This window comes from Oncorhynchus gorbuscha, linkage group LG23 (assembly GCF_021184085.1).
Source record: "Oncorhynchus gorbuscha isolate QuinsamMale2020 ecotype Even-year linkage group LG23, OgorEven_v1.0, whole genome shotgun sequence".
NCBI lineage: Eukaryota > Metazoa > Chordata > Actinopteri > Salmoniformes > Salmonidae > Oncorhynchus > Oncorhynchus gorbuscha.
The window spans coordinates 32,141,083-32,154,580 of NC_060195.1; the positions used below are offsets into that span (position 1 = coordinate 32,141,083).

Below are 13,498 nucleotides of genomic sequence, written 5' to 3' on the forward strand. Positions count from 1 at the left end.
GCCCTTCATTGCGAGGCATTGGAAAACCTCCCTGGTCTGTGGTTGAATCTTTTTGAAATTCACTGCTCAACTGTGTGGGGTACAGTAGAGATTACGTAGTAATTTTTTTTAAATCACGTTAAGCACATATTGCACACCGAGTCCACTCAACCTATGTAATATATAATAATAATATATGCCATTTAGCAGACGCTTTTATCCAAAGCGACTTACAGTCATGTGTGCATACATTCTACGTATGGGTGGTCCCGGGGATCGAACCCACTACCCTGGCGTTACAAGCGCCATGCTCTACCAACTGAGCTACAGGAGGACCACAATATGTGACTTGCGAAGCACATTTCTACTTCTGAACTTATTTAGGCCATAACAAAAGGGTTGAATACTTATTGACACAAGAAATTTAAGTTTTTATATATATATAAAATTCTTATATCTTTAAAACTATGATCCACTTTGACATTATTGGGTATTGTGTGTCGGCCAATGACAATATAAAAGTAATCCATTTTAAATTCGGTCTGTAATAACTAAATGTAGAAAAAGTCAAGGGGTGTGAATAATCTCCAAATGCACTGTACAAACAGAGCACACTGAATCTTTGTGATCAATGTCATATTGGTGCCTCTGACAGGCTGAATCGACAACTGGATTCTACAATACATTCCATTGATCAAGCAAATAGCTGGCTGTTTGTACATAAAACACTTCATTTATTGAGGTGTAAAAAGTGTGGAAGATAATTCAAATGATTAAGTAGCCAGTAGATCCGACCTGCTTGTTTACAGCTGTACTAGGGTCAGACAGCATTTCTGTGCCAGATATGGCTCGGAAAACATCTCAATCCAGGGATGAGAAATGCATTGTACTCTGAATTGTCCCATTATCCCGACTGTTACACCAAGATTGAACGACTGCTACTTCTTACAGAAAACTGTCCTTTCTGTCCTCATGCTAGGTAGCAGAAGTTACAGCAGCCATTTTGGAATGGCATTGTTAGCCAATCAGCTCCTTTGTTGTTCAACATGAAATACCATTCCAAAATGGCTGCTGTGGCTTCTGCTACTAAAACTAGCAGTGTTCAATCTCTGTGGTGTCTTAATCTACACAAGAATGCTGTCCAACCCTGTAAGAAAGCTGGCCAGATCGCCTGGCTAAGAATTAACACAATACACAGAATTGGCATATACAATGTGACAGAGCTTAGTTAAAAACAAAAATACAATTTCAACAGAAGATTACTGTTGGTCTAACCAGCAAAGGAGAACAGAGATTTGGAGAGTTATTTATGGAGAATAAATGAAGGGGAAACCTAAATACTTCAGCACCTGTTCACCTACCCTGGGATCCTAAATAACTATAGATCAACAAATGTTTTTTTAAATGCTAAGACCATCAACTGCTGGTAAATGTGACTGAAAAGCTCCTGCCTAGGCCAGTCAACCCACTACATTCGGATCACCGGTCCATATTTCTCAAACCCCAAACCCGACTGCAGCAGAGTCAAATTTGTCACACAGGTCTAGACCTTATCCTCTCTTCCACTTCATCTGTCTGTCTGTACTAATTTACAGGCTGTAGAACTTAAGGCTTCTGTCCATTCCCGCGGAGGAAAGGAACTGAGCATTGTCTCCAAACGCCACGCCGGTCACCAGTCCAGAGTGATCTGGAAAACAAGGGAAGACAGACATGATTAAAGATGGAAAAAGAGCAACATGAAGGTGACTACTGTAAAATGTGGCATGCCCATATGACACAGCTGTTCCTAACCACGTGTACATATGAATGAGTTATCACTGGTGAGCAATCAAGGTCAGGTGAAGGTTGAATGTGGATATAAAATGTAAGAGGCTATGAATGTTTCTTACCGCTGAAGTTTAGGACCTCCGACCACTGCTTGCATATGTACACCCTGATGTCAGATCCACCCACAGCCAAGTACGTACCACTCTGATCAAACACCAGAGACTTAACCTGAGAGAGAGAGAAAGGTTCCACTGAAAAACTCCACAAGAAATAACTGTGTTATTCGCAATAAATTAATTAGCCATATCTGGCCGACAGATGGGGAATACTGTGGCTAGCAGATTGCACGGTCGCTCATTCTCACTTCGTAGTTGTTGTCCAGGGCGATGGTCTTGAAGTTCTTCAGTTTCCTCAGATCCCACAGCTTCACAGAGCTGTCCTGGGCACCTGGAGCAGAGAGAGAGACTGGGTCAGGGCATGAGAAATACATCACACTGTTTTGTCATTACATTTTAGATTGAATTGATAAACAAAGGGCTTTATTGGCATGGGAAACATTACACCTACAAGTTTAAAAGGAATAGAGACATTATGGCTGTGTACAGTGTTGTAACAATGTGCAAATAGTTAGAGTACAATCTATTGGCTCGGCGGTGGTTGGAGAGACTGACCTGTGGCCAGGTAGTATCCGTTTTCAGAGAAGGCGATGGAGGTGACGGGACCGGAGTGGCCGGGGAAGTTGGCCACGTTGGTGCGTTCCTTCAGATCCCAGATCTTGATTTGGGAGTCAGCTGTTCCCGTCCCGAAAATCAGACCGTCAGGGTGGAACTGAGCACAAGTCAGAGCTGGGGAGAAGGGGGATAAATATGTGACACAGGGAAAACCGGAACCCAGTTTCCGTATTGTGTCGAGTACAAACACACTTACCAACACCAGCAGCCTCATCAGTGACTTTAGTAAGGACTCGGCCAGTTTGGATGTCAGAAAAGGCCCAGTACTGAGAGAGAGAGAGAGAGAGAGAGAGAGCGAGAGAGAGAGCGAGAGAAAGAGTATGAACGCACACCCAGACGTGCCAACTTTTTAGAGTACCAGACGCATGGGGCAAATTGTAGATTCAAATCGCACGCCTAGCAAGTGCCGAATTGGGGTTCTTTCCCTAGCACAATCGTGCGCGCACTGTTTGTGAGTCTGATCACAATTATAATCAACACTAAAAGCAAAATCATTTTGAAAATAAAAACAAATGATTGGGTCGACACAGACCGCAAACTGGCTACACAAAGCTTAAGTAAGCCACGGCAAAGGGAATCTGACCGCGGTTCGCTAGGCCACGGCAAAGGGAATCTGACCGCGATTCGCTAGGCCACGGCAAAGGGAGTCACTAGATGTTAAAGATATCTATATATCTATATTTCACCTTTTTTTATCCACAATTTTGGTGCAATTGTTTTTAGTAGCTACTAGCTTATCTCATCGCTACAACTCCCGTACGGGCTCGGGAGAGACCAAGGTTGAAATTCATGCATCCTCCGATACACAACCAACACTGTGCACCTGGGAACCTTGGTTAGCGCGCACTGCGCCCGGCCCACCATAGGGGTCGCTGGTGTGCGATGAGACAAGGATATCCCTACCGGCCAAACCCTCCCTAACCCGGACGACGCCAGGCCAATTGTGCATCACCCAACGGACCTCCCAGTCACAGCCGGTTATGACAGAGCCTGGGCGCGAACCCAGAGTCTCTGATGGCACAGCTGGCGTTGCAGTACACCGCCCTTAACCAGTGCACCACCTGGGAGGCCCCAAGATGTTTATATTTGATTATACTTTTGTAATGCTTTCTGTGAAGCGGATCATAATTACAGTTACAGTCTCAGGTTGCGTGATCCTCGCAATGTTCGGTGGAAAATATAACTAATGAGACGCAGAATTAAATGTTTATCACACTCACAAATGAGGACAGGTATTTTTTTCATTTGCATTTCATTTCCTTCACCTGCAAATGCGAGTGAAATGCTGGCACTTTAGAGCCCACTGAATGCCTATTTTAGGTTCGCTAACGTTCGCTAAGCTTGAAACAATTCGTGTTTACCTTTCTGCAACACACTGTCAAAAATGGATTTGTCCATGTGTTTATGTACAGCTGACAGTCTGCAAACTCAACATCACAACAAACAGGAGGATGGGCAGACATGTCCAAAAATGATGTATTAATCATCATGTCCGTTGACACAAACTCGGTACATGTCTGTGTGTTGCATTTCGAAAATCAGGAGGTTAGATTTACCTTATTACAATGTAAAAAATAACAATAATAATAATAATTAGGCACTATTCATTTCTGCGTACCTTTAACTCTGATCTCGTACCCGCGTACATGGACAGAGAATTGCGTTGGTACGCAAAACGTGTGCATGTTGGCCGGTCTGCACATCCACCACCAGAGGTGCCATCATTTACTATTGACAACAGTACAGCTGGTGCATTCATTACGGTGGGGTCGGGTGCTGGGACAATACGGGGGACTGACCTGGTCCTCGGAGGAGCTAAGCAGGTAGTCTCCGGTGGCGTGAAGTGACAGCCCGGTCACGCTCGCCTCGTGAGCTCTCACCACCTGGACACAGTTGCCCCCGGTAACAGACCACACCCGGATGGTGCTGTCTGGAGAGGCAGAGAACACCACCGACTGGAGAGGAAAGAAAGACAGAAGATGTAAATAAATTAAATAGTGTGGAAGGAAATTAGGCAAGTTAGTTGGTGCAGGTTACAAACTAGAACACAGCACATGTTCAACCAGGTACACAGATCAAGTAAACTCCGTTACTTAGAATTTCACTGAATGCCCAATGCTACTTCATACAGAGGTTCTCTTAGATCTTATGTTCTAGAAGTTCCACCCAAGACAGGTGAATAGACACGTATTGTTACCTGGGAGGGGTGGTAGATGACAGAGGTCACCTTCTTGGTGTGACCCTTGAGAGTGGCGATGATCTGCTCCTCCTTCTTATCAAACACAACCACGTTCTTATCAGCCCCTCCTGGCAACACAGAATACAGTCATCATGTGCACTGTTTAGATATGCAAGAAAAAAAGATGTGGGGGAGAATTAAAAATATCTATTTTTAAAGAGGTTGCTTACCAGTGAGTACTTTGTTAGTATCTGAAGGACAGAGGTCCATACACAGGATTCCTGGGACACTGGCGCTATGAAGACCCTGAGAGATTCAAAAGAACAGACAGTTCAGGGCAACCATGGATAGTACTCAGCAGCTCAGTCAGTCCAACTACAGGTTATTAGACAGACAGTAGTACTCACAGCGTGGGAAGCCACTTGTCGGTACTTGCTCAGATCCTCAGCCCTGACCAGTTCCTCTGGCACAGTCTTGCCCCTCTGGTTAGGGAGTGAGAAGGGAGGAGTGAGCAAACAAAGGACTACACGAGAGGGTGTATTAAAAGATTGAGTGGTTTGATCATCCATCTGTGCAATCCTACAACGCATTAAGACAACTTCCTGAATTAAAATCTGACCTTCTTTCGCTCTGTGGTAAGGACGGTGGCCTTGTCTTGGAGCTGAAAACAGAGCAGCAAGAAAGATGTTAATAATCACAATTCAATGAATAACAAATCCATTCCCATATTGGGAGGGTCACAGTAATGAGAACACTAATCACAGGGGATTAGGAGAGGGGGAAAAATATCTTACCTTCTGGATGATTTCTGGAGTCATTCCCACCTGCTCACTAACCTCCATGGGCTCCCCACCTGCACCCTGCGAGAGGTAAACAAACACAGAGAAGACAAGTTAGAAAAGAGAGACAGCATGTATCCTCAGTCTCTGATAAACAGGAATCCATCAGATGTTTGATGGATGGGAATCTTGGTCAACCACTCACCCCAGTGGCTGGCTGAGAGGCAGGCATAGCCTGAGGGGCGACCAATCCAGCTTGGGGCTTCAGTGTGGCCAGTGCTATAGAATGGGAGAATGGGAACAGAGTAAGCATTGACCTTCACAGGTGAGTGAAGGAGAGAAGATGAGGGAGAAAAATAACTTCAGCCTAATGAGAACCCCACCGATGCTCCTGTGGCTCTCTCTTACCCTCTCTGGCTGCAGTGACCTCCTTGGTGAGACGGGCAATGACTCTGCAGGCTGCGTCATGCTGGTAGAGGGCGTGAGACAGCTCCTGGCGAGTCGTCTGCAGCTGCTGCCTCAGAGTGAAACTGTGGAGCATCACCGCATCCTTGAAAGAGAGAGAGGGAAGACATTGAGGGAGAGATTCAACACGACCGAGGAACAGTACTTGGCTGTAACACTGTCCACAGTCAGAGCACAAACTCCAGACGATCTAGACACTCACCCACTCATCTTGCAGAGACTTGAGTATGGCAGGAATACTGGTAGCGGAGGCAGCCTTTGGTCGGATAGGATGAGACACTGGGCACAGAAGAAAGGGCAGCAAAAACAATGATTTCAAATAAAAAAAACTAAATATTTGAAAACACAACTTAGTTATCCTTAGGCCAAAACTAAAATCAGTTTGATGTGATTGACCCTACACGATTACGTTAACCGTCTACTCCTGCCCTCTGTTTACCTTTAATATCGATAAGTTGCTCCTCGGACAGTGGTTGGCCGTTCATGGGGTCAACGCCATTCTCCGCGATGAACTTCTCGATCAGTCGGCGCTCGAACACCTGGTTGGACACCGGGGACACGCAAGGGTGCTCCGGGACCTCATTGGAAACTGAGTAGGGGAGGAAGATTAAATCAACGTGGCCTCAGAGCATTCCATATTATTCTGTACACTCAAATGTATACTTTAAGTGTCGTAGTTTCAAAACGTAATGTTACCAATTTGCAAAACGTAGGATATGCTACGATATACCTTACGCTAGCTAGCTATCTCTAGGGGTTCAGATTAAAGGGTTAGTTAATATAGTAAGGAGTTGCAAATTAGCTAAACAGTAGTAAGTTGCTGCGAAGTTGCTAAAATGCTTAAGTTGTCCGTGATGAGATTCAAAAACACAACCTTTTGGTTGCTATACGTTTACGTACTGAAATTTCAAAACTAATTTAACATAAACTAATTTGAGAGTCCCGGATGTACGTTTACTATGTTACGTCTAGTCTATGAGACTAGTCTGCTAAGTGGATAGTACAATTTTTATTTCATGAATAGATCCAATACTTTTACGGTTAACTAATATAGCTAAATAGTAAGCCACCATGAATAATACCATGTTGTGACAAATTACAATCAGCTACAAGCAAACGTTAGCTTCCTAGCGTTGCACACTGTTAGCTAGCCAATGCTAACGTTAGCTATTTATGGAGAAGCATGTTCAACTTACTTGCGCAAACCAAAGACATCTTTCAAGTGCACGTCCCTCCACAGCCAAGCACGAACCGTTGGTGTTACTTTGATGGCAAACTATCTTGAAATGTTTTGCCTAAAAGGCAACTAACGTTATTGTGCCTACTTTATTTTTGGTCCAATGTTGCACGCTGGCGTTTCATTGCCGCTTCAAAAACATTGCATGCTGGGATAGTAGTATCAGTTCTCAAACGCTGGCTTGGCTCTTCATCGTTTTGTTTTCAGCTCATTCAAACAGTAATATAAAATCACCGCCCCCTACCGTCATTAAACTAGTTTTATTTTCTTCGTCAACATAACATTATTTGACTCACATACCAATGATACGTTAATAATACACAAGGAAGCATTGGGAAAGTATGATGTGAAAATCATATACTGACACACTTTCAGATTGATGCAAATAAAGAATAAATACAATGTAAATACCTGGTGAAAATAAGTCATATACTCATATGGATGCCATTTTATAGAAATCACTCAGTTTCTTAACTATATGTTATCTAAAAAAGATACATTGGTTATTATTGTGTTCATTCATTGGATTTAATAGTAGGTAACATGCAGTTAGCTATGCTTTTAGATTGAGGCCATTCCCTTATCAATCTACTACAAAATCTTCAAATTCCTTATCTTTTCTTTAATATTGCCTACCATCCTAATGTAACAATATATAATTACACACATTACAGTAAATTTACAGACATCTATGGTTAACATGTGTCATCCTGAGGGTTCGAGGTAGGTAGCAGCAAAGTAATTGTCGGGTTGAGTTCTAGGAACATTAACTGTCCAGTTGTACAAATGAATGATATTCCAAATGCAAGATATTGCTCATCTCATGCTTAAAAAGAACAATAATGAAATGATCATACATACATCATATGAAGTAATACTCAATACTCAAACAGGAAGGCACTTTTTGAGTATTGAGTATTAGGCACTATAGTGACAAAATTCAGCCATGAACAGTAATATATATATATATATATATGATCATATCTCCCTCCACTATTTTCTCTTATCTCTTTCTTTACCTGTGTTCACTCTTCTTCTCTGTGCTTTTATAAGAAGTTGAGTTTGTCAGAAGTATAGATGCTGCAAGTCTCCGAGGTATCCGTGTCCAGTGGAAGTGTGGAAAAGTAGTCTTCTGCTTTCCTCCGTCTCTCCTCGACTCCCTCTTTCTTGATCCGGAACTGAAAACAGTCTTCAGATGAGTGGAGGCAGTCGGAGGCTCCAGCGACAGAAAAGGAGATCCCCCTCTCACTGCCAGCAGTCTCCTGAGAGAGTCAATAACAAAAAGAAAGAATAGAATATACCTGTCTATTGTGAGACAGAATATAGAAATCACAGAATGTATTTACCTCTCTACTGGGATAGTGAGTAGTGGCAGTCTCAACACTAAGTCGGTCTGTCTCCTGCTGTCTCCCAGTCCTCACTGGCTCTGGGGAGGGCTGTGGTGCACTGTCCACTACAAGTGGTGCGCTGTCCACTACAAGTGGTGCGCTGTCCACTACAAGTGGTGCGCTGTCCACAACAGGAGTGTAACCCTGAAACAGTCACACGTAATATAGAAATTAAGAAAGGTAAAAAGAAAAACATAAGACTGAGCCTACATTTACAACTTCACTGTCTACCTACAGAATGTGTAGGTCTGGGGCTCCATATTTTTGGCGTTCCAGTCTGCTGTGAATGACCATAAAAACCATAGGGCTGGGGGCTGGGCGGACTGTAGTCCTGCAGGTGACAGAAATAAAACAACTATGTAAATATCACAACCACTACACTGAGTATACCAAACATTAGGAACACATTCCTAATACTGAGTTGTATATTCAGCATAGACACACACAGGAAGACAAACATAAACCATCCACAGATAAGTTGTATGTGACCCTTGACCCAATTTAAATATGGAAGGAACTGATGCCTGAGGAAATTGAGACTGGCGCAAAGGACTGGATCTATTTTTACTGACACTCACTTCAGAATGCGATAAGATCATACAGTTGAAATAGATGGACAACATAGTACCATGACAACAGGCTCACAGCATTGCGCACACACAAACCCTGGAATAACCCAACCATATTGCTTCTACCTTCCAAGCTCACACATAACTCTCACTCCACAGCGGTCACCTGGACATTGCCTCTTGGCGGGTTAGCTGCGGGTGTGTGGTGACCTCTTAGGCCATTGATGATCATAGTGAGGCTGCAGTTAGGGTAGCGCTTCATAAACAGGATGAAACCAGCCAAAGTCACAAACATGCCAGAAGGGACGCTGATGGACTTGAGGACCGCTCTCCATCTAGCAGTCTTATCTGGAGAAAGAAAAATAAGATTTGGTAGAGCCATAGATACAAAGGGTGTGTGAAAGAAAATAAATGAAGGGAAAGGGGGGATACCTAGCCAGTTGCACATCTGAATGCATTCAACCGAAATGTGACTTCCGCATTTAACCCAACCCCTCTGAATCAGAGAGGAAGAGCTCTGCATCACATAAAGGGAAAAGCTGTTGCTCACACACACACACACACACACACACACACACACACACACACACACACACACACACACACACACACACACACACACACACACACACACACACACACACACACACACACACACACACACACACACAGTCTCTCACCGACCACATGGAGAACAGTAGACGACACCAGGTTGCCGTCCTGATCTCGAATCTCATACATCCCATCATGCTTTGCACTCAGCCTGGTGATGACCACCTCGTTGACAGTCCTATTTCTCCCCAGAGAGATGAGGCCCCAGTACCGGGAGTCCTGATCCACGATATGCCCGTCCCTGATCAGCTGCACGGGGCGGGAGTACCGGGAGTCAAGGGGAACATTGGAGGGGTTGGACGGGTGCAGGGAAGGGGTAAAAATGAGGTGGACATGAGGGACAGGGAGAAACAGGGGAAGGTTTAGCGACTCCTTGAAGAAGCGGGTGACATTGAAGGTGTGCCCTGCACCCACACAGGTGATAATGAGGAGCGAGAAAGAGAGTATGGGAAAGAGTGGAGAGGAATGAGGATGGTGAGGGACATCCAGATGAAAGAAAGAATCAGATAGATACAAGCATTAAGTGTCAGTTTGGACAATTTATCAGAATGCTCTAAAAACTGATATCGCTTTCTCATCTCCATGATATTTTTGATATTTCCAGTGCTCACCATTGACAGTGAGTTTGCTGCGGGAGATTACTTTCCCGTTCTCGTCTCTGATGGTGTAGTTTCCCTGGTCTGCCTGGGTCACCCTCTCTGCCACCCAGACCCTCCCGTCCGACCCCAGCCTCCCCCGACCCGCCTCACTGGTCTCGAGGTCTGTCCGGTTCCACAGTACCACCGGCTGGGAATCAGGGGGGGAGCCCCGGGGTGAAAACTCCAGCAGGGAGCCATCTTTAGGGATGTTGTGCTGAAAAGTCTCCCCATAGCCCCGTCTGAAAGTTTTTATACATTCTGAGAAAGGGAAAAAGAGAGAGATGACATTGAGTTATAAAATGTTTCAAATGTCATACAATCAATTTCCACAGATAGAATGAATCATTATATAATATTATAGAGAAAGAAACATGCAGTAGAAAAAAATTGAGAGAAAGAGGTGGAGAGCGGTAGTCCCTGAGGCTGAGTAGTACCTGAGACAGTGAGGCGAACGGTCTCATCTGTGAATCCAGAGGACAGCTTGATAGAGTAGAGTCCCTGGTCACCGTGTGTGACGTCCTTCAACAGCAATGTCCTATCTTTGGTCCACTCAAACCGCGGGTCCTTCAACTACAAGACACAATAGCAATGCTTAGCATACAGGAACCCGCTGTACACATGCTGTACACACACTACTGTACCTACATTGTTATTCTCCAGTAGCACTCTTCTTGGTCCTGGAGGGTAGCTGGGGGTAAAGGTCACAATCCTTGACCCTGAGTAGACCGGCAGGCGGAACTCTTGTCCAGAACACACTATCTGGAAGTCTTCATTCCAGCCTGAAAAAGAGAGGGACAAATAGAGGGAGGCAGAATGACATGTATCACATTGATAGAAAATTAAATTATCAAAATAAAAAACGTGAATTTTTACAAATCCATGTGTGACTTTGAGGTTTGAAAAACAACCACAGCGATACTGACAAAGAAAAGCTACGGGGAGAGAGAGAGAGATGGGAATCCAATTCTTCCCAACATATTACTACTGTAAAGTAAATCACTGGTTGAACAGCCATCTACGACTGGAACCAACAGCTATAATACTAAAATGGCAACAACAAACAACTCACCCAAAGAGACAGGGATGCTGAGAAGGGCACTCAGTAGGATAGAGAGGTGCATTTTCTGAGGACAGACACAAGACAGCTGTAGAGACACACCCACTGGGTCAGTTTAACTGTATAGCAGGTTCTAATTACATCTCACTTGTAATCCTTCAAAAAACAGCCTACTTCATAATCTATGGAAGATTTGTTATACATATTTTAACACCGTGGAATATGTGTTAGACATAATAGATGTTAGAAAGTGGACAGAAAATTCGTTGTGCAATACAATAGGCTAACAGTACCTTATTCCAACAATTCATCTAGTGCATGATGAACATTTACAACTAGGCTACAGAAAACAAGAATAGGATTGTCCATGATTCAAGGCATTTTTATGAAACATTGTTTCATCGCTGCTCTCCTTTTCCTACAGTTGCAATTTTATTGAAGAACATCACCAAGTTGACTTGGTCCACAGAGCTAGTGGACTACTGTACAGTCAGTTGAACACTACAATTGTCATTCACCCCACTCCTCACAATTACCGAGCCAGCAAACACCGTTCACCATCAATCAACTACACAAGGGGGTGCTAAAAGTCTATCTTTAGAATGTTGCACTGCTAATTTCACACGACCGGTGATGCTGATATTTTTCGCTGATTATTGGCAGAGTATTAGGCGATTATCGACTACATTAAACTAATATACTACGACAAAATATTTTTCAGTAAGCTACTTATCGGAGGAATTTCTTAGAATCAACATTGAATAAAATGCAGATGTATTAGATGCCTATATTTGCACTCACCTATGCACGACGGCAAAAGTAAACAGTGCTAATATTTTATATTATTGTTTTGCAAGCCCTTTTGGTGAATGAGCCAAGCAGCGTAAAACTAATTAACTGCGTATTCTTTGGAGAGGTTCTTCTTCTCTGGTATAATGGCATTTGCAATAATGGTGAATATGCATGTCGCCACCTACTGTACGCCTGGATAATACGATCCCTAAAAATGGAAAATGCGGTGTAAAAATATTCATACAAACGATCAAAGATCAAATGAAACTAATCAAAATCAGTCTGCTTTACTCCATACAGAGCCTCAAAAGGAGCCTGGGAGGTCGTGAGTGAGGTTGTTTCCTATGCTGCTACTTGTTCTTAGGTTAGCGTTCCAGGTCGTCTTTTTAAAATCAGATTTCACACAAGGACTGGAATGTTGCAGTGGCCACTCATTAAATCGCAATCTTCTAATGCGCAGTGCAACTAGAAAATTATGACCTGGAACGCTATCAAGGTGCTGCGCAGATTATCATAAATCACCCCAATTTGCAGATAGTGAGTTTATGAAATTATATACAGCACAGGCAGGAATGTAGCCAACCGGAATGTCTCTACTAGGCTACAGTCTAGGGAAGTTTCAAGGCTCTGTCGACTTTCTGGGCCTTTTCTAATTTGGGAAAAAAGTCGGTCCTCCTCTCCTCTATCCTCTCTCCCCCTGACCCGGAAACAGATCATTGATCGAGGTCGAGCCTCACCCTCTTCAACATATATATCAACAAATTGGAGAGGGCACTAGAACAGTCTGCAGCACCTGGCCTCACCCTACTAGAATCTGAAGTCAAATGTCTACTGTTTGCTGATGATCTGGTGCTTCTGTCCCCAACCAAGGAGGTCCTACAGCAGAACCTAGATCTTCTACACAGATTATGTCAGACCTGGGCCCTGACAGTAAATCTAAAAAAAAAGTCCAGTTGCCAGGACCACAAATACAAATTCCATCTATACACTGTTGCCCTAGAGCACACAAAAACCTATACATACTGTACCACGGCCTAAACATCAGCGCCACAGGTAACTTCCACGAAGCTGTGAACGATCTGCTATTCCCTAACCTTCCATAACAAAGCCATCACCTACAGAGAAATTAACCTGGAGAAGAGCCCTCTAGGCAAGCTGGTCCTGGGGCACTGTTCACAAACACAAACAGACCTATCTTTTGGGTGAAATACCACAATGTGCAAATCACAGCAGCAATTTGTAACCGTTTGCCACAAGAAAAGGGCAACGAGTGAAGAACAAACACCATGGTAAATGCAACCTATG

The 13,498-nt window shown here is 43.7% G+C and overlaps 1 protein-coding gene across 4 annotated transcripts; it reads right to left on the reverse strand.

Moving 5' to 3' along the window:
• Positions 1 to 690: 690 nt before the first annotated feature.
• LOC124010993 (pre-mRNA-processing factor 19-like) lies at positions 691 to 12,357 on the reverse strand. 4 transcript variants are annotated; one of them, XM_046323875.1, is made up of 16 exons: positions 8,157 to 8,288; positions 6,340 to 6,489; positions 6,103 to 6,179; positions 5,844 to 5,985; positions 5,641 to 5,714; positions 5,451 to 5,516; positions 5,276 to 5,317; positions 5,064 to 5,138; positions 4,887 to 4,962; positions 4,675 to 4,784; positions 4,277 to 4,432; positions 2,674 to 2,743; positions 2,418 to 2,591; positions 2,111 to 2,193; positions 1,869 to 1,974; positions 691 to 1,666 (listed from the first exon to the last, which is right to left on the reverse strand). In XM_046323875.1, the coding sequence occupies exons 2-16, from the start codon at positions 6,383 to 6,385 to the stop codon at positions 1,569 to 1,571; spliced, it is 1,395 nt and encodes a 464-aa protein (XP_046179831.1). In that variant the 5' UTR covers positions 6,386 to 6,489; positions 8,157 to 8,288; the 3' UTR covers positions 691 to 1,568. The 4 variants fall into 4 exon arrangements, with proteins under 4 accessions (XP_046179831.1, XP_046179830.1, XP_046179829.1 ...); XM_046323874.1 differs by lacking the exon at positions 8,157 to 8,288 and adding an exon at positions 7,097 to 7,294; XM_046323873.1 differs by lacking the exons at positions 691 to 1,666; positions 1,869 to 1,974; positions 2,111 to 2,193; ... (9 more) ...; positions 5,844 to 5,985; positions 6,103 to 6,179 and adding exons at positions 8,484 to 8,669; positions 8,761 to 8,856; positions 9,261 to 9,442; ... (4 more) ...; positions 11,414 to 11,489; positions 12,203 to 12,357 and having other exon boundaries at positions 6,354 to 6,489; positions 8,157 to 8,399.
• Positions 12,358 to 13,498: the final 1,141 nt, after the last annotated feature.

Excerpts from the sequence above, each read along its gene's own strand:
- LOC124010993 (XM_046323873.1), bottom strand. The coding sequence starts at position 11,465 with ATGCACCTCTCTATCCTACTGAGTGCCCTTCTCAGCATCCCTGTCTCT. Across the intron at positions 8,857-9,260 it reads CGCCAAGAGGCAATGTCCAG|GACTACAGTCCGCCCAGCCC; the intron begins GTGACCGCTGTG and ends TGTCACCTGCAG. Across the intron at positions 8,400-8,483 it reads CTCACTATCCCAGTAGAGAG|GAGACTGCTGGCAGTGAGAG; the intron begins GTAAATACATTC and ends TGACTCTCTCAG.